At 46.1% G+C, this 27,564-nt stretch overlaps 2 protein-coding genes across 7 annotated transcripts in view; one reads left to right on the forward strand and one right to left on the reverse strand.

The window, feature by feature from the left end:
* Nucleotides 1-27,564, forward strand: part of LOC308472026 (uncharacterized protein) — a gene marked incomplete at its 5' end in the record, with an annotated part of 286,484 nt that overhangs the window by 1,872 nt on the left and 257,048 nt on the right. The gene's annotated exons all lie outside the window — the stretch shown is intronic.
* LOC308472013 (hyaluronidase-3-like) lies at nucleotides 20-26,018 on the reverse strand. 5 transcript variants are annotated; one of them, XM_080996461.1, is made up of 5 exons: nucleotides 20,396-21,056; nucleotides 4,655-5,638; nucleotides 3,173-3,262; nucleotides 2,012-2,364; nucleotides 20-793 (listed from the first exon to the last, which is right to left on the reverse strand). In XM_080996461.1, exons 2-5 carry the CDS (start codon nucleotides 5,573-5,575, stop codon nucleotides 760-762), a joined length of 1,398 nt encoding a protein of 465 aa, XP_080852587.1. In that variant the 5' UTR covers nucleotides 5,576-5,638; nucleotides 20,396-21,056; the 3' UTR covers nucleotides 20-759. The 5 variants fall into 5 exon arrangements, with proteins under 5 accessions (XP_080852587.1, XP_080852585.1, XP_080852584.1 ...); XM_080996459.1 differs by lacking the exons at nucleotides 20-793; nucleotides 20,396-21,056 and adding an exon at nucleotides 25,897-26,018 and having other exon boundaries at nucleotides 1,399-2,364; XM_080996458.1 differs by lacking the exon at nucleotides 20-793 and having other exon boundaries at nucleotides 1,399-2,364; nucleotides 20,396-21,051.

Below are 27,564 nucleotides of genomic sequence, written 5' to 3' on the forward strand. Positions count from 1 at the left end.
AGCTGTTTGACAGTGGAATTTGCTGCCAAGGAGTGTGGTGGAGTCTCCTTCTTTGGAGGTCTTTAAACAGAGGCTTGACAACCATATGTCAGGAGTGCTCTGATGGTGTTTCCTGCTTGGCAGGGGGTTGGACTCGATGGCCCTTGTGGTCTCTTCCAACTCTATGATTCTATTTAAGGAGCCAAAAACCCAGCACAGATGCATCCAAAAGCTAGGCAATTGGACCAGAGCCTCCCTGGAACTGGGAAATTCAGGGGGAAGAATTCAACATAGTACCATGGCAATCATTCTACCAGTGCAAGCATTTCAGCTTGGCCAACACAGCAATTTCCCTCTCCTCACCCACTCCCTGCATGGGTCTGGGTTCTCATCACCCCCACAAGCCAACTGGGGGAGTAGAGTGGGGTAAGCCCCAAAGCACCAGCAGAAACCCTTGTGCAGGGTTTCTGCTAGCAGGTCTCATTAGGTGAATCTGGTGCAGGATGTTTTGATCTCACGTAGGGTAGACTAACATACCGGCAGACACACACTTCAGCATATAAACATATGTAGCTGCCTTATATTGGTCCATCTCGCCCCACACTTTAATTGGCAGTAGCTCCCCTTGGTGTCTGGCAGATGTCATTTCCAGCCCTGGTAGCACCTTAAACAGGAGGCACTGGAGAATGAGTCTTGGTCCTCTTTGCGCATGCTTCCAGGGCTACTCTTTTGATGGAGGTGCTGCTATTGTATCACACTGCAGGCCAACTGTCCTTTTGCTTACAGTAGTCTTTTCCTCATCTGTGGCAAGGTCCTGATGGGGAAGAGGGAAGACTTGTTGGTGCTCACAACATTTTTTAAAGGCTAACTTGAGTATGGCCATACTTAGGGGTGGTACAGCCAATTTGAGGGGCAATAAATAGGGCTCAACATCTAAATAATTTTAGTTCAGTTGTACTTAATACCACCCCCCCCAGCAAAAAAAGGATGCAAGGGGGTCAGAGTTGTGTCACACCTGCTGACAAGCCTTTCCCTATCTAGTGCCTTCCAAATATTTTGGCTATAGTTCTCATCCTTGACCACTGGTGATGCTGCCTGGAGCTGATGGGAGTTGTAGTCCAAAATATTTGGGAGGCACCAGATTGGGGAAGGTAGTTCTTGACCAACAGCCTCGTGGACACTATCCAATAGGTAACCATAATACTCACACATCTCCCCATTGCCCTGCATTCATCATCATGGTAGTAGCACTGCCTTGTGTCTGATAAAAGGCAGTTAGCTCACCCAAGTATTGCAGTTTCATCTGGGAAAGCGCAATATCCTTGTAGCAGTAGCACAGGTGAGAGGAAATGAACCCGAATCTTGCATAATAGTTGTTCAGCTAAGTGTGCTAAAAAAACAGACTGAGGGAGAAAAGTGAATGAGAGAAGCCTTCCAACTCACTTGCTTTCTCATAGCTTTTACTGAAGTTGGGGGGGAAAGAGACGAGAGTGGTTACGAAAAGGTAGTTATGACACCAAGTTCCAGACATCTGTCTCCTTTAAGTTGTAGTGCTAACAAGTGTAGGAAGGGTGTGCAAGGATGACTTTCATGGTGGTAGTGAATGCTTCCATTTCCCAGCATTCCACCTGCCAGATCACATACGAACTCGGAAGGTATAAGGTGCTCTCATGCTACAGCTCTTTAGGGTTTCCAAGTGTGTCTTTATTTTACTAGATGTGCTTGGCTACAGTTTCAAAACCCAACAATGCCTAAGCCCTTACTTTAGGCTTACACCTGAGATCATTTTTAAATTATAGCGCACCATCAAAGAAGGAAAAAGTGTGAGTCTGCTATTTGTCTACATCCAGACCCCGCTCTGTTTGAAAAACGGAGGAGTCACCCAGTTGAGAAATGTCTAGAATGGATATCATCAAAACTGCCCTTAGAGTAAAGTGCTGAATCTGCAAAGATGTGTTATTGGAATTCTGTCTTTTCATTGTAAATGGAAGGAGGACAGATGTTTGACTTCACAACAACATTGCTGACATACCCTGCATGAAATATATTGTAATACTGTTGAGCTCGACTACACTCCGGTCCTAGGACAGGCTCCAGCCACAGCGGTGTCTCACACGAGGCTCCAGTCCACTGAGGATAGCAGTGACACTGAAATTGTTCCCAAGCGAACATGTCTTGATCTGGAAAATCTGTCATTGAGGACTCCTCTTCCCACTGCTGCGGGTCCAGGTGGAGGAAGGCTTCCAGTTCACTGGGGTCCTGTCTCACGCAACGTCCATGCCCGTGGCACAGCTCGCGGCTGCACATGCGCGCTGCCGTGGTTACGTTGACGATGTATGGGCCCAGTGTCGTGGTGATGTAATGCTTGAGGCTCCTGCAGCTCTCCTAGAAGATGGAAAGCTAGGATTACAGCTCAGAACATTCTAGGGACTGGACCCATCGGCACTGGGGATGGGAGCTTCCAGCCATTTCTGTTTAGGCAGAACCAACCACACGGGCAGGTGAGCATGGTCATTAGTCAAGGTATCAATAAAACTGGGAGAAACAAGTTATCCTATCCCCACCAAAGCTGGAAAGTAGGGGAATAGCTGCTGGGCTACCAATGAGGTGGGCAAAGAGAGTATCTGTTTTCTCTCTCAGGCTGATTCTCAACTTAGGTAGTGCAGTGGCACCTCGGGTTAAGTACCGTACTTAATTTGTTCCGGAGGTCCGTTCTTAACCTGAAACTGTTCTTAACCTGAAGCACCACTTTAGCCTATGGGGCCTCCTGCTGCCACTGCGCCGCCGCAGCACGATTTCTGTTCTCATCCTGAAGCAAAGTTCTTAACCCAAGGTACTATTTCTGGGTTAGCGGAGTCTGTAACCTGAAGCGTATGTAACCTGAAGTGTATGTAACCTGAGGTACCGCTGTATATCCTAGGAAGAGGGCCTTCTTGGCCATGGCATCCCACCGATTGAATGCTTTCCCCATGGAGGCTGGCACCTGTTTTGGTGCCTGGTAAATAGCTTTTTATTTCCTTTAAATAATAAAAGTTTTAATATAATTGTTTAAATCTGCTGCATGATTTTTTCACGGTTGATGGTTGTATTTGAATACATTATAGGTATTCTCAGGAAATGTTGTAATTGGGAAGCATATAAAGGCGGTTCATGAATTAATAGATGGATGGGACATTGTTGCAGAGATACTCACCGGTGACTGGGAATAGGAGAGGTCACCCCAGAGCACAACCCCAGCGGCCCCAAGTGCTGCACTCTCTCCAATTGTATACACCAGGTCAGCCTGAATGGAGAAAAGGAGGGAATTGTTAGCACTGGGCAGCTTTCTGCATGAGAAGTGCAACGTATCACTTTGGTGATATTAACACATTGCATTAGGCAGGTTTCCTGGCTAGTTACAATGGATAGATTTTCACTGAATTTTTCTGGCCCAATTAAGTTCTCTGGTCAAACATGAGTTGTAGTTTCTGTAATGCTTCAAAAGTCTGACCAATTTGTTTAACAAGACACCACAGGAATGTGGATTGTGAACCCCTTTTTGTGCATCATTTTATTCTATGTTTATGCAGCATTTTCCTCAAGCTATTGCTCACCCCCACTTTCTCCTCCCTAAATCCAGAAAATCCAGTAATCAGCAGCTTCTAGCCCATTGGCCAAATTTGGTTCAGGATGGATGGACCCCCATTTGGCCCACAAGGCTAATTCCCCCACACCTGACATGGGGCTGCATCACCTGTGTGACTGAGTGCCTTACAGGGTTTGTGATCATACAGCCAATTCCTGCGGAAAGCAAGGTTGAAGTCATTACCCATCAGTGATGGGCAGTGAGCTCAGGCCTACCAGACTGTCTGGTACCAAGTTCCCCATGAGGAACATAGTTATGAGATGAATGAAAAACGGGTTGCTCCACCCACCTATCAAAGTTGGCGCACAGAATTGGGGAAAGATGAGAGTGTGGCTAGCCGGGCCAAAAGGATTCCCCATCCCTGACAACACCTTTCTATTAAAGCAGTTAATTAGTTGCTTCCTGTTCACTCATAGCTGGCTGCAGCATTAATGAAGTGCCTCAATTAATTAACTACTGTGACTGCATATATATATATATATATATATATAGTGGTGCAACATTCCATCTGAAGCATTAAATTGACTGAATGGCCTTGGGCCAATAATTTTCTCTCTGGCTAACCAACCTACCTCACAGGGTTGTTATGAGAACAGTGTAATGAAATACCCCCTCTGTGACACTCCAGGCTCCTTGGAAGGACAGGATAAAAATATAATAAATGAATAATGTACAGTGAGGAGGGAAAGTATTTGATCCCCTGCTAAATTTGGCCGTTTGCCCTCTGACGAAGAAATGACCAGTCCATAATTTTAATGGTAGGTTTATTGCAGCTGTGAGAGACAAAATAACAACAGGGGATCAAATACTTTCCCCCCTCACTGTATGGTGGCAGCTAATATTCCCCACAGAAGGAAGTTTCCAGCTAGATAAGAGATCTGCACCTCAGTCCTAGCTGTGTTTACTCAGAGGTAAGTCCTACTGAATTCAGTGGGGCTTACTCCCAGGTTAAGTGGGTTTAGGATTGCAGCCTTAACCTTTATTCAATTGCTACCATTGATGAAAAGTGCCTGGGCCTATTGTACGCAGTTGGCACCTCTCACTTCTTACCTCAGTCAGGTACTGTGGAGAATGTCTGTAGGAGACTCTGGAATATGCGATCACAGGGAGAGGCTGCTTCACGCCAAACTGTGCCACGCGAAATGCTTCTTTGAGGCGGTGGTGAACATAACTCTGGTGGTAAGATGTTGGGAGTTTTGGTGAGAGGTAGATACTGGGATAGAGGGCAGATGAAACCTTCCAGAGCCACATGAGATGATCATTCCACTGGACCTCTGTGGGGTTGCAATGACCGGTGTAGTTCTCTTCGCTCTCCCAGTTGTAATTGAAACAGTCAGGGAACCCATAGAAGCCCCAGAATCCCTGTGGCCTCAGAGACTTCCCCATTTCTAGAGTTCTCTCCATGAAGGCCCGAGCTGCCTGTTCAAACTCTATCTCCGCAAGATAAGATTGCTCCGTGAGGGGTTCATCAGGCCTTCTGTTCCTTGCCCATTTTTCAGAGGCCGCCCTATACACGTTCTTGGGGCCCCAGTTCTGCCTCCAGAGAGGCCGCCACTCCTCCCAGTCCACCACGGCCAGTCCCTGGAAATCAGGCTTCAGGCTTTCCAAAACATCTCTTGAGACCGTCTCCAGGTGCTTCTTCAGATCGACGTTCTGAGGTATCCCTCCATTGTGCCATTTGCCATCTGGGGAGATGTAGGGATAGAGCCCAAACTTGTTCTTGTAAAAAATGGTTATGTTCTGGCCACGAAAAGCATTGTCCTTGTTCTCCACAATGCCATAGGCTTCCAGAGGCAGGGTGATCCCAAAATGCTCTCGACACTTAGCTGTGGGCAAGTTCCACACCACCACAAATGGCTCCTGCTGGAAAACAGAGCTGGCTGTCGTCTGCTCCCAGCTATACCCTCTCAGGCACTGGATGACCCCAAGGAGGAAGATGATGCAGACCGAAATGGTTTTGTCCAGGATCATGGTGGGTGTAAGAAGCCAATGTCTCTTCTGGGGCCCCTCCTGCTTTGTTTACAAATGTGCACCCTGGCAGGGAGAGGGGAAAGACAGAGTAAGATCTTCCCCCTGAATTTAAATATCTGACACACAGGGCCAGGGCAGTGTAGCAGTTAGGCTCAGATTATGGCTAGGGACAGCCAGGTTCAAATCCGCTTACCAAGGCGACACGATGTGCCAAGGTAAGCAAGGCAGTTTTGAATCCATGCTCCCCATAAATCACTGGGTGGCTCTGGAAATCATTTTTTCCCTGCCCAGGGGGGTGGGGTAGGTGGGACTGGCCCGCTCAGGTTGGATCCAGAACTGGCCCACCCTCCATAGGCCGCTTTGACAGGTGTACAAGAATGCTATTCAGCAATTACCTGGAACCATATGATGTGAGGTGATTAAAATTTAAACCTGCAGCTGCAAACTTAAGATTGTGCTCTTCATTCTTCCTTCTGAATTGGGCACTGGGGCTGCACCTGCTATCATATGACATCAGGTAATGGACAGGTGACCATGGTTTGGGCCAAACCACCATACGAGGAGGCCTAACAAGGTCTCACGGATTTTACAGGGAAGAGGCAACCATGCCAGTCACCTGGAGCTCCTTGAGAAAATGTGGGACATAAATATAATTAATTCAGCTAGCCTCAAAATATTTTTTATTGTATTTTAAACCTGGATATCTGGGCTTGACATGGATTCCAAATGGGATTGCTTACCTTGAATATCAAGGTATCTTGGGGTAAGTGTCTTATGTGTCTAAGTTTTAAGGGAGATAAATTCATGAGGTAAACCCAAGGAGAGGGAAAGGCTGAACACCAGGAAGAGGAGAGCTGGCTGTACTGGCTGATGTGTAAACTTACCTAAAGTCACCTTACTTGGGAACAGAAGCTGTTTGGATTACACAGGCATCTATGCTGCCAGGTATTTTTCCACAATGGAGAAGCCCAAAACACCAACTAGGCTGCTTCCACTTGTTGGTTTTGTTTTGTTTGCTCTGTGTCATCCCCCCTGGCTTCATTTCCCACTCTAACACTGCACTACGGAGGGTTAGAATAATACCTAAGAAACTGCATGCCAGGATCCTTCCCTAGCTGAACTACTGACTAGCTAGCCAGCCAGCCTCTGAACTAGAGACAAGCTAATGAATTAATAGGGCATATTGTCTGAGCCAGCCTGTCCAATGAATCAGGTGTGGCTTAGGATCAGAACCACATGGCCACTCTGAAGCCAACAGGTCATCATTAACATCACATGCACAAACCCCCAGCCCACCCCCTCCCTGCAAAGGAACACCAGGGTTCAAACTCAAACTTTATTAGACAGGCCAATTCGATGACTGGTTTTGCAATCATCTTGGGACTAGATAAGCATACTGCATACAGATCTTGGGATCAGGTAAGCATTCTGCTTCCTGAGTCGGCATGGAAAACCCCAGCCATCATCTCTCTGTGTTGCAATATTTCCTTTTAGTGGAACAGGTGTGGTAAAACATCCTTTCTCCTGGCCTCTTTCCTGCCATGATGTGCGCTCTGATCTTCATGTTACTGGTAACGCATAGAAATCATAGCATTATTTTCCTTTCTCCAACTTTTCCTCTAACCACAGTTTGATGTAAAGCTATTGCTAGGTGTCTCAAGAGTTTTGAATTTACTAAGGATATTTGGCTTCACTTAAGTGTGAAGAGTGTTCCTTATTGCAGAAAAGATCTATGCAAATCTACTCACAAATTGAAGTGCCCAGGGCACAGAAGGGGTGAAACATAAAAAAGGGTCTCTTGCACCCTTGGCAAGGAGCTATATTGATGCCCTACCCCTGAAAAACCCACTTTACCGCAATAGCTGCATTATTTGTCTAAAATCACCCCCTCTACTCCAGTATCTCAATTTTTTCTGAGGTGATTCTGTCATCCAGGCAATCTGCCTCTCACGACTTTTGGCCCACACAACTTAACTCTCTTGGTCAGAGCAATCTGGGGAGATTTTTGCAGGGGCCGTTTTCACCATCCCATAGGTGCACCCCTGGGCATACAAGCTAAGAATTATTGTATTGAGTGAACTGTCAGAAATAGCCTCACATGCTCAGAGATGGGACTTGACAACCAGGAATCGGACATTGCTGTACAGCAAAATCACACTCCCAGGCTTGAAAAAGCCCCTTTTCCTAATTAAAACATTAATATGTAACATGGGAAGTACTGGAGTCGAATCCTTACCCTTAAAACTCTTAAATCACTAAGGTATAGATGCTGGTTTTGGTTACTCAGTACTGTAATGTGAGAACAAGACTCTCACATGCTTATTTCATGTTATTTCAAAGCTCAGCTCTGAGGCTGAAAACAGATTTTTGGGCTTTGTGCAGTTCAAAAGAACTCATTTGTCATTTCCACCATTTCCTTCTCAGCAGGCATGCTGATTTGCATAATTCACCAGCTTTTATAACCTCGACTCAGGAGTGATGTATTAATGAACCAAGTGTGTACAGCAATATGGATTAAAGAATATATGAAGGTAATGTTAGCCTAGGAGTAGAAGCAAGAGTCGCCATTCATGGGGAAGAAGATTTGAAGATTAGTATGTTACAACTGCAACAATTTGATCAAGGCTAGGGCGTGCATTATTCTGGTTTTTTTAAATTACATATTGCTGAAGTTGGTGAATATAAAAGCACCAATCATAGCCCAGCCAACTTCCCACCAGAAAAATCTGTTTATCGAGGAATTTTGTATGGGAGAGTCGGATAGGAAAAGTAGAAACGAACCAAATTATACAGTCTCACCATTCTAACAATACCGAAACATTTTGATGTGCTAATCTACACGCAGGAAAACATCCTGCTTCCCTCTACTATGAAGTCTTAAGAGCAGACAGCTGGCAACAGGGATCACTTTACTGAATCCTCCCTCCCATTATTAGTAGGCTGAGTTTCCTGCACGCTGAAAAGTGGAATAAATTGCAACAATGGGCTTACAAATAGCACAAGTAACATAAGAATAATATTTGTCACCTTGAGCTCCTTCAGGCGGAAGAGAGGGAAGTAAATTGAATAAATAATTATGCTTACTCCACAAGCTTGCAGTCCGCTCTTCTCATTCCACAGGACATCTGAGCCAGAAGTGCTGATGTGACCAGCCCAGCTGCATTGTTAGTACCCAAATTTGATGACATCATCACCTACTGCACCCCATTTCTATCTGGGGCGGCTATATCATGGCAGAACGAGTTACTCAGTAGAACTGAGCCAGACTCAAAACAATTGCTACCTGTATGGTTGCCTCAGGGCAGCCACCTCATGGCAGCATGGTTAGAAAGCTGATTCTGCTCTTATGGTAAAAGATCCCTAATCAAGTGTCATGGTTAACTAAATCATGTTTTGTTGACTTACGTTGCACCAGAAAGTAAAAAAAATAAAAATATAACAAAAATTCATTTTTCCTTGCCTGATTGTTCAGACAACTTGGTAGGTTTAAATCTACAGGTTTTTGTAGAAGTAAACAAGAACTCAAATTGGTTTGCAGTTTGCCAAGTTCATTGTGGAAGGCAGCAAGTGTGGGAGGAAGAAGAACATGTAATAGCTGCTAATGTGTAGTTACACAGGCCAATTCACGTGCTTCAGAGTCTGATGACTTGGACTGACCTTTTTAAAATGCAGCTTGTTGTGTTGTGACTTTTTAAAAAAACCCCACACTTATTTAACTTGTTTTTCACCTGAAACCAATCGGTCCCAACAATAATAAAACAATAAACTGAAATAATTCAGAAGCATAACACACACAACCCCCAAACCAATCGCTAAAAATAAAACAATAATAACATTATTTACAACTAAAAAGCAACCCCAAACATATAAGCCTAATTATATTCCATCAAATATTTCTCATATTCTGGGATGTAGGCGATGGTTTTAACCGGGCACCAAAGACATGAGTTAGTACCAGGAGGGTTTCAATGGGGAGAGCATTACACAGATAGGAGTGCCCTCTCCCTAACTGCCACCTTCTGAACCTGTCTTTAGGGGACACTCAGAGAAGAGCCTCAGATGATGCTCACAGGATCTGGATATGTTAGTTTTTGAGCAATCTCCTTATCAGTCTTCTGCGTATGGTGCTTAAAGCATGAGTCTTTCCCAGCTACATCAGTGATGTGTACTTTTGCAGAAATTGCCAGATGGGTTCGAAAGAGCAAAGATGTTGAAGCCAAGAGAGACTCTGGTCTGTAATCTGCAGTGCTATATAGTCCATGTTGCTATTTCAGCCTGTGCTCAAGTCTCATACAATCAGATCAGCACACACAAACTGGACTGAATTCAACCATGTTTTGGCCAGATTTGAACTGAACTAGCTGAACTAGCTACGTGGCCAATTCTGTGCATGTGCAACAGCCATCATAGTGAATGGTTCATGTGAACAGGCCCAGCAAAGGGTTTAAGAAGCAGAGCTGAAGCTGCTCTATCTGTCAGGCAATTAAGGGTATCCCTTCCCCTTAGGAATTAGAATCAGTCAATTGGTCTATGAAGCTCAGTGTTGTCCATCTCTAGACTGGCAGTGGCTCTCCTGGATCTGCATGCAAATAATGAGCCCTACTATTGAGTGCTGTCCATTTCCATTGCTTCATGCCACATAAATCACCTATAATGAGCAGAGAAGGATGAAACACTGAAGGCATAATACTTGTGGCATGGTCAATTTCTTTGGCAGAAAGTGTCAGATTCCACAACACCTTCACAGAAGATGAACAATCCCTACATACAAAAGAGAGGTGTCCAGAGCATATATTCGTGATTTTATTTGTATGATCAGAGGAACTTTGTATAAGTTTTTATTTTATTTTTTTTGGGGGGGGGGGGACGGGACTTCATTTTCCTTTGAGGGACCAGAACTCTGAACGGCCCCGAGACCTGCAGGTATAGGGTGGTATATAAATTCAATTAGTAGTAGTAGTAGTAGTAGTAGGTACAGAGGAAAACAACCCAAGGTGACCAGACTTTTGAAAATAAAATGTGGGAATCCTGCAAACCACACAGATCTATTGTCTCTTCCAAGAAACAAGGGACAAAGCTACTGGTGTGGTTTCAAGCATTATTACTGGAAAAATATAAGCAGGCTTCTTCACATGTACTTAAATGAAAATGCTTCATAGGAAAATGTATTGAACAATGTAGATGGTAATACACAAGCTGGCAGCTGTGTTGCATTGTACCTGCAGTGCCATTTGTGCAGTTTCGGGTGAGGGATTGCAAGAGTCAATACTTGGTATGAGTTGGAGATTTTTTCAGTTAATGGAAACCTCAGCATACAATGCACAATTCAGAAATGAAAGCATCTGTGATTAAGCACCCAATAGCCTGCATGTGGAATTGTTGTTTGATAACGGACACATAAAAGTTGCACTCTCTCCTACAGCAGCCTTTTCTCAGCTGCATCCACAGGACTGCTGTTCCAAGGCTGGAAAGGAGGAAATTCCAAATGAGCTTGGGCTCTGCATTCTTAAGAAGGAATTGTCAAGATTTTGAAGTCGTAAATGTAAAGAAATAATAATAGTTTATATACAGTATAAGTTCGAAGTTGCATCAGACTGAGACGTATTAAATTTCTGTGATAAAATAGTTTCATGGTTGTACAAAGTCTTTAATTACTCTTACTGAATTATGCTATTCTGACTATAGGACATGGGATGTAATTCTCCACAAAATTGTGGCATTTATTTTCTAGCTTTGGCTCCATGGAACAGACGTCACACTTTTGACTGTCCCCCTCAATGGAGAATGTATTTTATAACAGCAAGAGCTGAGCCAGCCTAGTTTAGAAGAAACAGCAAGTATGCCTCCTATAAGCACACTGAGGGAGAAAGAGCATTAAGGCCATCGCACGCACTATTTTAACATGTGTCTGCAAATGATTTCAACCTTACCTGCAAAAAATGTGGCATCTGCACATGACCAACACGTGTCTGCAAAGGCACACAATTAATATATAGAGGGATGTTCCTAACATGTAAAGTGTGAAACTGCCTTAGAAGTGGGATACTGCCTTGAGCAAAATTTAACTATGGCAAGATGGCATACAAATAAATGATGATGATAAATTACTGAAATGAAATGAAACCACAGGCTTAAGAACAAATAGTCACAGAAGGAACAGTGAGCACCTTCACTTAAACACACACAATTGGGTGGCGGGGTGGAGAGAGACTTGACTTTCCTAAAAGTTTTTAATTGGTGTCCTTCACTGCAGGAACCCGATCCTGTAGTTCCAAATTGTTGGGCCTCATAGTGGTTGCTCAAGAGTGAGAGGAAAGTACTACACATTGGGTGGAATTCAACGTATTGCTAAAGAAATTGTTCCATCAGGCAAACATAAATGCCCTGACAGAGCAATCTCCCTTCTCCCCCCGCTCCTGTATGCTGTGCTGTCGTTATCCTGCCCCCCCCATTGATTTAAGAACATGGGTTGAGAGAGGAGAACCCCATTATGCCAGCAGGTCTCATTGAGCTGGCTTCCAGTAGCACAGCTATTTAGCAGAGTCCAGCCCACCATCAGGGACATTCATTTCACCGGGCTCATTTTAACTGTGATCATTACCTCAACTATTAAGAGGATAGCATCGCGACAGTTAAATTAGGCTATGAAGTTGATCTCTGCCTCAGACCAAGTCATTAACCTGACGGTTAAAAAACACCTTTGCAATCAGGCAAGCATTCTATTACAAACATATTTCTGGAATGCAGGCTTCCCAGAACAGACCAAGAGGCCAAAGAATGATACAGCTTTCAAATTAGAATTGTGTGCGTTTGTGAAGGACAGGCCTGCTCTGCCATTATCCTGCCAAAATACGTCTTTCTCTCGGTTTTATCTAATCTTTGTGGGGACGCTGTTGCCTCCAGCAGATGCCTAGTCCTACTGCACTGACGTCCGTTAGCATTAATTCCATGGGCTCTGAAATACACCTATCTGTGCATTCGCTGCAGAGTCAGAGGAGACGGTTCAGATATTTCAGAGGTGCTTTATTGATAAAATGACATCAAACTTGAAGGCAAGGCAATTTACGATACACAGCTCAGAACAGGCCCACCCAGCTATGGCAACCACCACTGAAAGACAATGGGGGACAGTGGATGGCCTTGAAAGTGTATCTAAAATAGATCATTGTCTAAGCGAACTTCATATTTTTATGGCATGAAAATGGGCTCTTGTCTGAAAAGAATTCTGGTAAAAACAACCATGGAAGATAGAATCTATTGGCTTTGTTTGTTAGAACAGTTCTCTCACAGCCCATCTCACTGGATCCGAAGCTGAGCTTTTCTTCTCAGCATCTCTGCTCCTTCAGCCGTCACTTCATCTTCATCACACTCACATAGGCACATGGTGAAAGGGTCATATGTCTTTCTCCATCCAGAATATGGGCCGCCCCTTCAGGTCACGATATGGCGTTTCTAGAAACAGCTGGCTCTGGGCTTTGTCTCCCGATAAGGTAGAAGAGGAATCGGGATGGCCTGCCGAAAGGGCCATGGGCGGAGGGGGAGGAAGAGGAGGTGGGGGAGGGGGAGGAAGGTTTGCAGCAAAAAGAGGCACAGTGGCTGATTGCGAGGGCGGAACAGAAGCATTCATGGCCTGGGAAGAGGAACTGTGGGAAGCTACAGAAGCTGGCAGGCGGGGAGGGGGAGAAATGGTTGCGGCTGCTGGCGGATAAGAATGAACAGGAAGCAATGGGGGTGATGGGGGAGGAGAAGCCGCTGAACAAACTGCGAATGAGGAAAGGTGTGCTGAAGGTGGCAATGGAGGAAGGCTTGCACTGCATCTCCTGCTGCAAGACGCACTTGGCTCATGCTTCCCAGACCCTGTGGGAAGTTCCTTGTCCTGCTGAAGGGGAGAGAAGCTCTCCAGAAACTCCATAGGTACAAGGGAACTCGTGAATCCCGCACACTGAACTGGCTTGGACAAGCTGTAACCCAGGTGGGCGTAGAATTGCTGCTTGTCGTGGGTGGTGAGGTGCAGGCGCCTATAGCTGCAGGACCTGGCGTACTGCTCAACAGCTTCCATCAGCTTCCTGCCATAGCCCTTTCCCCGGAGGGCCTTGGCAACAACCACCGTCTCCACAAACAAGCTCTTGGGCTGGCCAACCACACGGGACAGCCTGGCATGCCCCAGGAGTTGGCACTGACTCTTGGCCGTCTTCCCTTCTGCGGTGTCTTCCACTGATCTCTGGGTCCTAATCAGTACCAGGCACATGGGGAAGCTGTTGCTGGATCTCTGCAGGGAGTGGATGCGGGAGGTTCTGCTCCTTTTCCACTCTTCATTGATGAGGTCGGCACAGGCCTCTAGGAGATCGGGCCTCTGGTGAAGGGGCACCGCTGTGAGCATCTCTGAAACAGACCCCATTCTTCTCACCACCAGAGGACCAAGCGGTGAAACGTTACATGGGACACAGGGAGCTTGACTCACTCCTGAAAGCACAAACACAATGAAGTGTGTTTGCAGTGCACAATCGATTCCAAGAGACCTACTAACCCTTTCACAGGGAAACCTCACCTTTCCAGGAACAAACCCAAGCAGAAGGAGCTGCAGCATCCTCTGTAATCATCCCATAAAGCAAAGGGATGCAGATGCCAAGACAGCCTTAGCTCTTGGTCTTACAAAGGCACAGATAGCCAAGGCAGTGTGATTCTAATGTTGTAGCCCACGACTCCCAACATCCCTATTGGCTATGCTGGCTGCAGCTGATGAAAGTTGTAGTCCAACAACATCAGGAGGGCATTGCATTGGCTATCCTTCCACTTGGTCCTTTACCAAGTGCCGATTTGGGGCATGCGTAACAAGACATCTAGTCCGGATCCTCTGCTACAGTGTTGGAGAAACTGTGGCTCTCCAACTCCCACAGTTCCTGAAGACTGGCCATGCTGGTTTTGGCTGATCAGAGTTGGGAGTCCAGCAACATTTGGAAGGCCACAAGTTTCCCAACCCAGTTCTACTATAAAAACATCTGGGAATCAGTGTAGACTATAAGCCAATTCCTATAAATGCTTGTTTGAAACTTGGCTTTTATTTTTCCCTTGGGGACTGAAAAGGATTCAGTCATACAGAAATATGGTGCACCCCCTCCCAAGGAACAGAAGTACGTAACATGGTTCACTTACTATATTCATGTAAGTGCAGTCTGGCTGAATGCAACTCATCCCTTGTCCATTGGAAGGCCCACTCAAGCTCTATGAGTTTCTAAACTGCCAACATGTTCCCACATTTAATTCACAATTATGGGAGTATGTTCTGTACTCCATGAGATGATGATGGCCATTGAGATTCCTGGGCAGCCAGACTGCAGACCAGATACGACTTCTTAAGCTATGTGTGAAGAGCAATCCACTTTAGAAGAAAACTCAGGTTCTGTTTGGCTTCTTTACCCTTCTTACAACAGTCCAGTTGGGACCTTGATTCAAGAGTGGTTTAAAATTGAAGGTACTCTGATATAGCTTAGGTGGCTTCTTTCAAGACTGTCACACCTCCTCTCAAGAGATGGCACCTAAACATACAACACAGGTTGTCTTCTCTTTGCATCTGCCTACACTGCAGAGCATTCAAGTGAATATTTGTATAGAATGTGCATCGACCAATAACATGCCCAAACTGTGAAAGGCTGTTTACTAAAAAAAAATAAAAAAAATAATAATCCAGCAGAATCTTCCACATAAAATGGAAGCAATGATCCCAAGGACCACCTTACATCACCACTTTTGTCTCATCTGGAGCACGTGGGAACTGGCCAAGCAACCGTTTCCACATGTCTCCATAATGCAATGTGCCACTTCCTCCAAAATCTCCCAGAAGGGGACTCAGCTATAGGTTTGGCAAATTGCAAGCAGGTGGTATGTTGAAACGTTCCCCTAACCAGTCCAGAATGTCACACATGAGCCTCAAATGGTTTCAAGAATCAGCCCACAGGGAGAGTTCAAACACTGTATGAATCTCATTGTCCTCTGGTTGGCGCATGAATTTGCTGAGAGGCAGCTGTGTTGAGCAGGACCCTGACCCCCCAGTGAATGTTAGCAAGTCTAGTCACAACTCTATCCTTCTCTGTATATTTTTGGAGGTGGTGGTGGGGTACATACAAGTGCAAGGGGCATAGTAAGTCAGTGACAGAGCACACACTTTGCATAAAATAGTTCCCAAGTTCAACCCAGGCATCTTCATATATGGGTAAAGACCACTGCCTGAAACCCTGGAAAGTTGAGAAGAATATAGAAAATACGGAGTCAGACGGCAATGATATGAAGGTATCTTCGTGTGTTCAAGTGACAGGGGGAGGGTGGGCTTCCATTTACACAGTTTTGTCCCCTTAACTCTTCATCTCTCCGATGTTTCAGACAGCACAGAAAATTCTCTCCAGGCTGCCTGGGATGAAATGGAGGAAACTGGGGAGAGAAGAATGTTCTCACTCATTCTTTTTTTCCTTGCTCTCTCTCCTTTTGATTTCCGTACCTTCCATACAGTGAGACTCAACGTTATCGTAGACTCTCACTAAACCCGTGAGGCAGCCTCCAAATGGGAGCCACACTGGAAGGTGAAAAAAACACCCAAGAGACAATAAAATTCACCCTTTCACAACCCTTTATGAAGTAGCTTATGAAATTATACCATGCAGCCACTGCACTCAGGTTATGAAATAGGAACAGAACATGCCCTCCGAAAGGTGGGCTGAGGAGATTCTCACGACAGGGACATTAGCTGGGGGCAAATCCTAGAGCCACGTAAGCAGAGGGAACTCTAGGGTATTGCGTTAGAGCCTTAGCATCATCCAGTTACTGCCGCACTGAGTTTAGAGAATGCTATTTTGACAATACTGTGTTGCATCTGCAGACATGCACAGTCAAGTCCTCACGATTGCTTATGTCTGCTCTCATTTACCTGCAAACAGCAGGTGATTCAGTTCCATCTCAGAGGCTAGATGTAGCCCCCTCACACAAGTTTTCAACACAGCCCGTGCTACCTTTTCTGCAAAGGTGCTCTGTGACATTACTGGAAAAGCCATATGTTTGGGGAAGGAAGTGTCTCGTACAAAGAGTTTTCTCAATAAAGGCTAAGAACACCACAACTTGTGCTTCCCTACCAGCCCTGACTCCAGTTACTGGCAAGGACTGCTCCTCAAGGCAAAATTTGGTTGTGCACCAAAAAGAATTAATGTACATCTTTTCAAAGTTGTTGCATTAGCAGCCCACTCAAGTCACAGGAGTGCATTCCCACCAGGGCAGAGAATCAGTCCAACGGTCTAAAACTGTTTCAATCACCTCTCACAAACATCAATTACTCATGCTTATTACTAATTATGCATATTAAGTACATAGGCACTTTTCCAGGCGCTTCACATGAATTCCACTGAAGTAACCCTTACAACAGCCTTGTAAGGTAGACCAGTTTTATTATCCCAGCATCACAGATTGGGGGTGTATGGGGGGTGGCTGAGGCTGAGAAAGCAATGGCCTGCCTAAGGCCACCTAATGAGTTTGTGATTGACATAAAGATGGATGTAAAATTACTGCTGAACTCTTTGATAGGCTGGTACTAACATTTTGCTATGCACTGCTGTCTTCGTTATTTCCTTCTGTATCTTAAGCCATTTGGGGAAGCTCTTGAGGGAAAGGGACATACAAATAAACTGACAGAGGTGATGATTGGTAAGGCGAGATTTTCACTGGTTTGCCAACCACAGCTCGTTCTCTAACCATGCACTATGCCAGCTTCCACCGCCTTTGCCATCCTATTGCCCTCCAGATGTTTTAGGCTGTGATTCCCATCAGCCCCATGCAGCATGGCCCCATTGGCTGGGGCTAGCAGGCGTTGTGATCGAAAACATCAGCAGGGCACTAGGTTAGTGAAGGCAGCGGTGGAGCATATGCCTGCGCTGCCTAGGGCGGGCCCGCTCCCGAGAGGAGTGGGGGGTGCCCTTCCAGGTGTGGGATAGCTGCTCGGGTGCAGGGAGTGACATGTGCGCCCTGCAGCCAGGGTCGGAGCGAGCCACTCGCAGGGGTGGAGCAAGCCGCCCATGGCAGACATTCAGCGCGCTGCCCACCCATGACTCCCAAGCCTCCCACAAGCTGTCAGAACGAAGGGGGAAGGGGGGAATACCGCCAGCAAAGTGGCACAGCTCCCCCCCCTCCGCTGATGGCTCGGGGTAGGCTTAGGCGTTGCAGGTTTGTGGAGCACCAAATGTCACCCCCCTCAGCGAAGACACCCGGGGTGGTCCGCCCCCACCGCACCCCCCTTTCTCCGCCCCTGAGTGACTGCCTTCAAGCAACAGATATGCACACACAAAAACACCTCTAAGTTTGCTCAGGGCTACCTTTGTCACCTGTGACCATTGCCAACGTGGGGATAGACTGCTAAAGGGAACCTGAATTTACTTTCTCGCCCATGTAGGTTCTGCATCCACATTACAAATTGATTTAAGCACCAGGTGTTCAACTGCTTTGGGAGCTTGCTCAGCACCAGGTGTCCAAGAATACACAGAAAAGGCACTTGTCATAAGCCCCCCTGGAGGGAAGAGCCCCGAGGTATGGTGTGAAGGCACATGAGCCTATCACCTTGCTAGAGCTGAACAGGCTGCCACATTGCCAGGATGAGTGACTGCCTGTGAACCATGCACATACAGTGGTACCTCGGGTTAAGTACTGAATTTGTTCTGGAGGTCTGTTCTTAACCTGAAACTGTTCTTAACCTGAAGCACCACTTTAGCGAATGGGGCCTCCTGCTGCCGCCGCGCCGCCGGAGCCCGATTTCTGTTCTCATCCTTAAGCAAAGTTCTTAACCCAAGGTACTATTTCTGGGTTAGCGGAGTCTGTAACCTGAAGCGTCTGTAACCTGAAGCATATGTAACCCAAGGTACCACTGTACTGCCTTGAATTCCATTACTAAATTAATGACACAGAGGTCAGAAAATAAATAAAAATCATACAACCTGCCTTGTGTGCACTATTCAAGACTCACTTGAAGAAGAGATGAGAAAAGTAATTAACGCACCATATGGGAATGACCTCTGCTGCATCACTCACAGACCGTTTTGGAAAGCACTCTAGCAGAGAACAGGGCAATCAGAAAATAGCATACCCCTAGGTAGACTAATAAGCACTACTTGCGCTAAATTCCAAGTTACCAGGCAGGCCTGCAAGTTCTGGTCCAAGTAGCTTTTCTGACAAAAACCTCTGTATCCAAGGCACGCACTGCTACAGGGGATTTCTTGTTTTCAAGGATCCTGGCTCTGGAAATGAGCCAGCAGTGTCATCACAACACTTCATAAGCAATATCACCCAAAAATCATAGAATAATAGAATCATAGAGTTGGAAGAGACCACAAGGGCCATCGAGTCCAACCCCCTGCCAAGCAGGAAACACCATCAGAGCACTCCTGACATATGGTTGTCAAGCCTCTGCTTAAAGACCTCCAAAGAAGGAGACTCCACCACACTCCTTGGCAGCAAATTCCACTGTCGAACAGCTCTTACTGTCAGGAAGTTCTTCCTAATGTTTAGGTGGAATCTTCTTTCTTGTAGTTTGGATCCATTGCTCCGTGTCCGCTTCTCTGGAGCAGCAGAAAACAACCTTTCTCCCTCCTCTCTGTGACATCCTTTTATATATTTGAACATGGCTATCATATCACCCCTTAACCTCCTCTTCTCCAGGCTAAACATGCCCAGCTCCCTTAGCCGTTCCTCATAAGGCATCGTTTCCAGGCCTTTGACCATTTTGGTTGCCCTCCTCTGGACACGTTCCAGTTTGTCAGTGTCCTTCTTGAACTGTGGTGCCCAGAACTGGACACAGTACTCCAGGTGAGGTCTGACCAGAGCAGAATACAGTGGCACTATTACTTCCCTTGATCTAGATGCTATACTCCTATTGATGCAGCCCAGAATTGCATTGGCTTTTTTAGCTGCCGCGTCACACTATTGGCTCATGTCAAGTTTGTGGTCAACCAAGACTCCTAGATCCTTTTCACATGTACTGCTCTCAAGCCAGGTGTCACCCATCTTGTATTTGTGCCTCTCATTTTTTTTGCCCAAGTGCAATACTTTACATTTCTCCCTGTTAAAATTCATCTTGTTTGTTTTGGCCCAGTTCTCTAATCTGTCAAGGTCATTTTGAAGTGTGATCCTGTCCTCTGGGGTGTTAGCCACCCCTCAAATGTCACACAGTGTTTCCTTTTTCCATTTCTAAGCATCCTGCTGCCAACCTGGGCACTAGGATTCCCTACCCCTCCTGCTAAAATCAACAACACACTCTACACATCCTGGAGGAAGAGAAGAGGCTGAACTAATTCCATTCATCCACACCTACCCCCAGCTCTACTAGAGCAGCACTAGATGAGAATCGCTCCTTGCGTGAGGTGAAGATTCTATCCATATTAACAAAAGCCAGGAGAGCATCCCTCATTCTTCAGTTTCTACCCTTACCTCTCAGAACCAGGCCCACATGACAGCATGACCCATATGATACCCTGGTCCCAAACGTTCAAAATTCTGAACAGGCACCAAACCTACACACTTTATATCCCATCCATCCCAGTTTTATATTGCCTGTTCCTCTAGTACAGCTGTCTGAGCACAGTATACATGTTTGCTACAGGATCCCTTTATAACAGAATGAGAAACCCATGGCTCTCCAGGTGTTGTTGGACTTCATCTCCCATCAGCCCCAGCCCACATTGCCAGTGGTCAGGATTGATGGGAGCTGTAGTCCAGCTAGACTTGAAGAGTCACAGGCTCCCCTCCCCTGCTCCACAATAAGACCACCAGCAGAAGAAAAGAAGTGTCAAATACCTGTGGCAAATGGGAGCTGCCTGAAGTGCCGCTTCCCTCCTTTGGAGATTGTGCTTGCAATGCTAAGGCTCAAGGGAAACCGTCTACTTTCGCAAGAGCATGACAGGAAGCTACACATGCGCCTACAGCTCATTTCTTCTTTTAAAGAGTGAGCTGTCTGTTTACTTGACACCCAGGTTTTGGAATGTAAATTGTGTGCTGAGTAGCCCAGCCCAGCCCTGACAGGAGCCAAAGGCTGGCACCCATCCAAACAACAAAGCAGCAGACACAGACTTCGTCTATGGGGTTCCCAAACAGATGCCTTCAACCACTACAGCTCCTAGGTCCAAGTGTAGGCTGAAGTATCAAAGAACTCTATTTTTCGGTGGTGGTGGTGGGGAGAAATGGACCCATTTAGATTCTGAGAATCCAGCCCCAATAAACATCCAGCCAACTCACTTTGGCAACAGCAATTCTATCATGAGTAGAAAGGAAAGGGAGCAGGGCTAGCAACCATCCAACAGCAAAGAAAGCAGGTGGGCAAGGAAGGCAAACTAGACTTGCTGCTTACCGTGCCTTAACTCCTCCCCAATACTTCCATCTCCACACATCACAAAATGAGGCTGCTGAAGCAAAAGGCTGGTAGTAACCCAGACTAGCCTTTGCACAGTAGTACCTCGGGGTACAGATGCTTCAGGTTACAGACTCTGCTAACCCAGAAATATTACCTTGGGTTAAGAACTTTGCTTCAGGATGAGAACAGAAATTGCGCAGCGGCGGCAGCAGGAGGCCCCATTAGCTAAAGTGGTGCTTCAGGTTAAGAACAGTTTCAGGTTAAGAACGGACCTCCAGAACAAATTAAGTTCTTAACCCGAGGTACCACTATATTAGTCTACAGCAGGGGTGGAGGGGGGGGCTTGAGGCCCTCCAGATGTTGGACTCCAACTCCCATCAGCCCCTGCCAGTGTGGCCAATGGTCAAGGATGAAGGGAGTCGGAGTCCAGCAATATCTAGAGGACCACAAATTCCCCACCTCTGATTTTCAGTTCTCTATGCCTTCTTGCCACAGCACAAAACCCCTTTTGCTAGTACAGGTACTTTACCTTCTTGATTAGAGGCATGTTTCCAAGCTGTTATACCTACACACCAGTTCTATGAACATATAAACTTCGGCTTATTCAATGTCAACAGAGCCAAACGGAGCTTATGTTACTAGAGTAATAGATGGAAACCAGGCCTACTGGGGTGGGGTGAGGAGGCCAGGGAATCCACTGGGCAGAACTAGGACATTGCCATTAAGACATTCATCCTGCCCGGTCTCCAGAAAGGACAGGAAGGATGTTGTTTACAAGGTCTCAAAGCACAGAGCCTTGTTCTCCTGTGCTGTCTTCCAGTGTCAACACATAGTGCAACACAAGGAGGAAACAAACCTGCTCTGTGTCTCAGGTAATTTTGGGACGCACCTGCTACCAACAAACACTCCTTGGTAAAAGGTCATAAAACTCATGAAACTGGGGACAAGACAAGGTGGTTAGACTGTCCACAGGCAATGCGGTAGTCTGTTTCCTACCACTATTAATGTACCCAACACAGCTTTTCCTGCAATGGAATTAAAAATACCAATTAAGTTTCAATTCCCTTCCAGATCCTAACTTCTGGAAAACAGTCATATTCCTTTTGGGGACACAGAAAACATTCATATATTCATAGAGCTCTGAATAACTGGAACTGCTGTTTACCCATTGTCGGATGGGAAACATAACCAAGCAAAAGGGAATCGTGACTATGCCTCAATGGACAAAAGGCACTGACAGCACAATCCTATACATGCCTACTCAGAAGTAAATTCATTGAGCAACGGGGTTTACTCCCAAGAAATTGGGTACAAGAATGTAGTCTTAAAGTCAGTCGTAATGAAGCCCCCTTTCAGTGCTTTCTATGGGGCTGAGTTACAACGAACTTCTGCCATCCAAGTTGGTGGCTATCACTATATCTAGGGGGCTAAAATTCCATAGTTTAAAGATGCGTGTCCAGTGTTCAAAATTCACATGCGACCAAGTGAAGATGTCCAGCCCCCAGGATGGCGCCTAATGTCTCCACCATCTGGAGGTGCATGCCTGGGGATCTTTGGGTCTTGCCTGTTTTCACACAATAGCAACACATCCTGTAGAATTATACCCATTATATTTTATCTGCACAATCAGAATGAATTTCAGGAACCAAAAAGTCGTGGTGAAAGATATGTCTTTCAAGCCAATGTGGCCCAAAAATGGTAACTAGGCATTCCGTTTTGGCAACTGTAACCCTGGTTTTTACATTTGGCACATAGCTTTTATCTGATTTTCTAATACAGTACTGGATCATGTGTTATGTGAAGAAGTACTTTTTTTTATCTGCCCTAAACGTTCCAGTATTAAACTTCATTGACAGTCCCAAGTTCTAGTATTACGAAAGAGAGAAGAGCTTCTCTTAGTTTACCTCTACCCCGTACATAATTTTATACACTTCTATCACACCTGTCCTTTACTCACCTTCTCTCTATGCTAAAAAAAAAAAAAGCCCCACATGTTATACCTTTTCCTTGTAGAGCAGTTTTGGCTTCCATTTTCTTAACTTTTTCCAGCTCTACAATACTCTTTTTGAGGTGAAGGAACTGTACACGGTATTATTTAAAGTGTAGCTGCACCACAGATTTGTATAACAACATTACAGTATTGGCAGTTTTATTTCCCTTTCCTAACCCAGCATGCAATTCACCTTTTTCATAGCTGCTGCAGGCTGGCTCAACATCTTAGTTGAGCTAACAGCAATGACCCCAAAATCTTGCTTCTGCTCAGTCAACCCCACTTCAGATCCCATGAGCATGTATGTGAAGTTAAGATTTATTTACAGTGATACCTTGGTTTACAACCATAAACCGTTCCGGAGGTCCAGTTGTAAACCAAAACAGGTTGTAACCCAAGACGTGCTTTCGCCAATGGGGCCTCAAAAAAAATAAAAAATGGTTGTAATAAAAAAGGGGGGGGGGGAAAGGTTGTAATCCAAAAAAAGGGACACACACTTCAGGGTTTGACGTGGTTGTAATCCAAAACGGTTGCAAACCAAGGTACCACTGTATTTGCCCCACTTTACTTTCACTGAACTGCAATTACCCTTTTTTTGTAAGGGAGAATCTTACAAAAGCATAAAATGAAATGTTCATCCTATTTTGGAGAACTCACAAACCCCTTTTCAAATGGACCTAAATTTGCGTGCCTGCAACCCACTCACTAGGATACAGCCCACTAAGGATGTGGGGGACAGTGGCTGTGTAGCTTCAACAGACAGGCTATTTGGCCATACCTTCCCTAGTTAGTGTCCATTGGCCTCATTGGTATCACAGTAGGCTACCCTCTTCTACAAGCGAGGCTCGCCTGGCGCCTTCATTACATATTTTTAAGTACTAGGCAAAAAAGTTTCTCTTCAACCAGGCATTCAACTGATTAACATTCTATGGCTTTTTATAAGTGTTGTGGAAGGTGGGGAGTTCATAATACAAAGCTTTAGTACTGGTGCACTTATGAGTCCCTTTCACATATTATTATTTTTTCCTGATTATGCAAGCAGTTTACATGCACTTCATCCAAAGCACTGGGCAGTGGAGAATCAGAACTAGGTCTCCACAAGAGAGAAACAGTTCAAGTCCTGAATGCCTGTACCTGTGGTTGGGTTAGTCTCAAGAGATGGCTTGGCCCTCTTTAGTAAAATTGGGATCTGCCAGCCAACAACACATTCTTTCCCATGGGTGAACGGATGCATCAGTGTTGTTTATGGGATTTCCATCCCCAACCCTCTCTACTAGTTATTCTGCCCAAGAGTCATGCTGCAAAAACCACTGTCTAGACCCAAAAGAGAGGACAGTCAATAGATCACAGTTAAAATTACCAAAGCGCAGGGAAACCCTAATAAAACATTTTCAGCCACAGGAAGAGTCGAGACCAAAGGTCACTTCTATAAACAACTTAATGCTGAGGAAAGGTGAGTTCATGCCAGTGCTTCTCACATCCCACTTATTTCCAAATGAATGCCTGGTCCTCCTCAAGGCCTTAGCATGCACTGCCTTTAAAATTTTTAAAAAATGAACTACATGAACTAAACTCAGATTCATTCACACATGCACTCGAATCCTATGCATGCTTAGTCAGAATATTGCTGAGTAAGTATATAGGATTGCTGCCTCTCAGGTGTACATCTATAAAGAGAACTGAATTGCACACTGGTTCTCAATCTCCTCCTAGTGAAAGGAACACAAAAACTCCAATAAAAAGCCACCTACACATTGCAGGGTTTAGGGATGGGTTCACTGCTGAGAGGCAGAGGTACTGGTTAATGAACGGCTGATGCCCAAAGTAATATCCTCCAGCCCTGCCTAAGGCAAATCCAAGGATGATAGAGGAGGCAGTGTACCTTGCACTGGCAACACACATGGTACTCCTCTCTCCTGAGACTCATTATTATAATTCAAGGATGCTACGGCCCCTCTAGCAATATGGATAGATTACAAGAGCGACCTATTTCAGTAATGGGGTGGGTTAGATATTAGGGAGGAAGCACTTAGTTGCCTTGTCCCGTGTGCACCTGCGGGAATATGCTGTTTCAGTTCCCTGGGGAATCCACCTTTGAACTCTGAGCGGATGTTAGTCATTGTGCAGTGGCTCTGCAACCTCAGCTGAGGTCGATGGTCAGCCCTGCTGCATCCCTTCCCTTTCGCTCTTTCTGCTCCAAGCAACTGCCGGCAGCCCCTTCTCTGGCTCCTAGTCCGGGGGAGCGGCGTCCCCCGTCCGCCTCCCCTAGGGCAGAATCGCAGCTCGAAAGAGCTTTCCAAGAAGCGACGCAAGGTGTCAGCAAAGTTCCTGCCAGCGCGCTAGAAACCCGCCGCCTCCCACCGATCTAAGGGGCGGCCAGCCGGGGCGCTCCCTTCCTTAAAAGCAGGCCTTTCCTCTCCGGGGGCCGCTCTCCAGGAGGCACCCCCTAAGGAGAAGCGGGCATCTCATATTATTTCCCCCTTTCCTTTTTTTCTCGCTCACTCGTGCCTGCGCGCAAATACTGGACTAAGAAACTCTTGCAAGTCTTTAACTTGAGTCACTAAGCTGGATCCCAGGAGCGAGGGAGGGACGGGTGTCCTCGCCCGCTTCCCGCAGAAGCCTCTCCTCCTTGCCAGAAGAGGTCCAAGCCCTTTTAAGGACACAGCCTCCTGCTTCCTCCGAGATGCCACAGGACAGCCGCCGCCGGGCCGGTCCCCCACCCCCCGCTCGTAGGGGCCACCCTAAAATCGGGCACGCGATTCTGCCCCCCCCCACGCCCCGAGAGAATGTGGGGTGTCGCCCCGTGGAGAGCCCTGCCTCCCGCTGGAGGGGATTTCAACCGGGCGTAACCTCCCCGGCACCATCTCTTCCGACCCGGGCGCATCCCCAGTGTGCAATGATGGCGAGCCCGGCTCCGCGAGCGCTTTAAGCGGGGACGGGACGGGAAGAGATACTGACATGCTAGCGAACGGCAGGGGCTCTCAGCCGCGCACTCAGCTCTCCCCGCTTCCTCCGGCTGCGCAGAGCAGAACTACCCCGCTTTCGCCCTCGCTCCTCCCTTTACGCACAAGTCGAGGAGAGGCGGGAAAGAAAGACGCCCAGCTTCTTCTTCTGGAGGCCACAGCGCCGTGTAGCGGCTAGGAAATTTCTTCCTCAGGAGAGCCTCCCGCCCCCCCCCCATCGCGTCTTGGCTTTTTCAGCCGCGCGTCTAGAAGCATGTGTGCACTCGGAACACGAGCGTGCTTCGTGAAGGGGAGATTAATGCATATTGTGAGCGTTGAATCCCCAGAAGAGATGAAATTCGACTGTCCGCTATGCAGTTGGAGACACCCTTTGAAACCCTTGTTTTGCTTGGAAGAGGCATCTGTTCAATTTATCATAGACATAATAGATTTAGTAAGCATACGTTAGTAAAATTAGGTACAACATAAATATTATTACTTAGTTTTTAGTTTTTCTTACAGAATAAGAAAACCCTGGCAGGATGTGAAGAACATTTCCTGAAGGATCAGTTACACCATTTCTGTTTTCCTTCATGATACAGGCTTCAATCCTATGCAAACTCACCTGGTAGTAAGCCCCACTTAACTCAAGGGAGCAGACATTTACAGCATTGCATTGTTTTTCAGCTACATACTGGAAGTACTCATATTAGCATATGATTTTATGTGGCAGACAGTAGGTAGTTCTTAAGAAGGATGGAAAGAACTGTTGTCATTGGTTTCCAGGGGTAGTGTAGACGTGCATGCTTTTACTCAGATCTCCAGGATTTCAGAAGAATTTGCACTTCCACAGTAGGACATCCGGAAGGGGCCTGCTGTCACTCTACCTCCATTAATGAATGCCTGGTACTTCACTTCGTACAAGAGGTACATTTTCAGAAGAACAAACACTTCCAGGAACTTTCCCATCACAAGTCATTTGAGAATGGGCTGCCCATATAAGTAATGCAAGAGTGGCTAATCCTAGTTTGGGGGCCTGATCTACTTCTACAAGCAAATGTTTCTGACTCCCCATGACCATACTGATTTTAGGCATGGCAGCAAAAATAGACACAACACTGGGATGGGGAAAACCAAGAGCATAACCTTGATGGGAGTGCAGGTTGCTCCTTCCCAGGTAATTAGATCTTTCGATGAGCAGAGAGGGGGCCATTACCCCTCCCCTCAGCTGATCTGCATGGATTATCTAAGGAGGGGAGGCTGCTGGTGTGTCTTGTGGGTGCACGCATGCAAGAGTGGCCACACTCACCACTGGTATGTGGCCTGTGGAAGGTTGGCCAAGAGTGAATGTGGCCCTCGTATCCAAAAAGTGTTGGGAGGGGTGAGGAAGGTCCAGCATGGAACAGAAGTGCCCATTTGCAGGTGTATTTATGTACAACAGGTTCTAATAGATAATGTCAGATGCAAACAGAGACACTAGTTTAGACATGTAGTATACCACTTTTAATAAAGATCTAGCCTCTACCTCTACATGCAGGGAAGCATGAAGAGTGGCTTCTTCTGACTAATGGCCTAAGAATTACTACCCAAAACCCCCAGTTAGAGTCATATACTACTGTGCCTGCTCAGTTTCATTAATATGATATTGCTACATCTAACAATATCATAGAGGCTCTAGCTGAAG

Source organism: Podarcis pityusensis (genome assembly GCF_964106645.2).
Source record: "Podarcis pityusensis genome assembly, chromosome: 2".
In the NCBI taxonomy this organism is placed as follows: Eukaryota; Metazoa; Chordata; class Lepidosauria; order Squamata; family Lacertidae; genus Podarcis; species Podarcis pityusensis.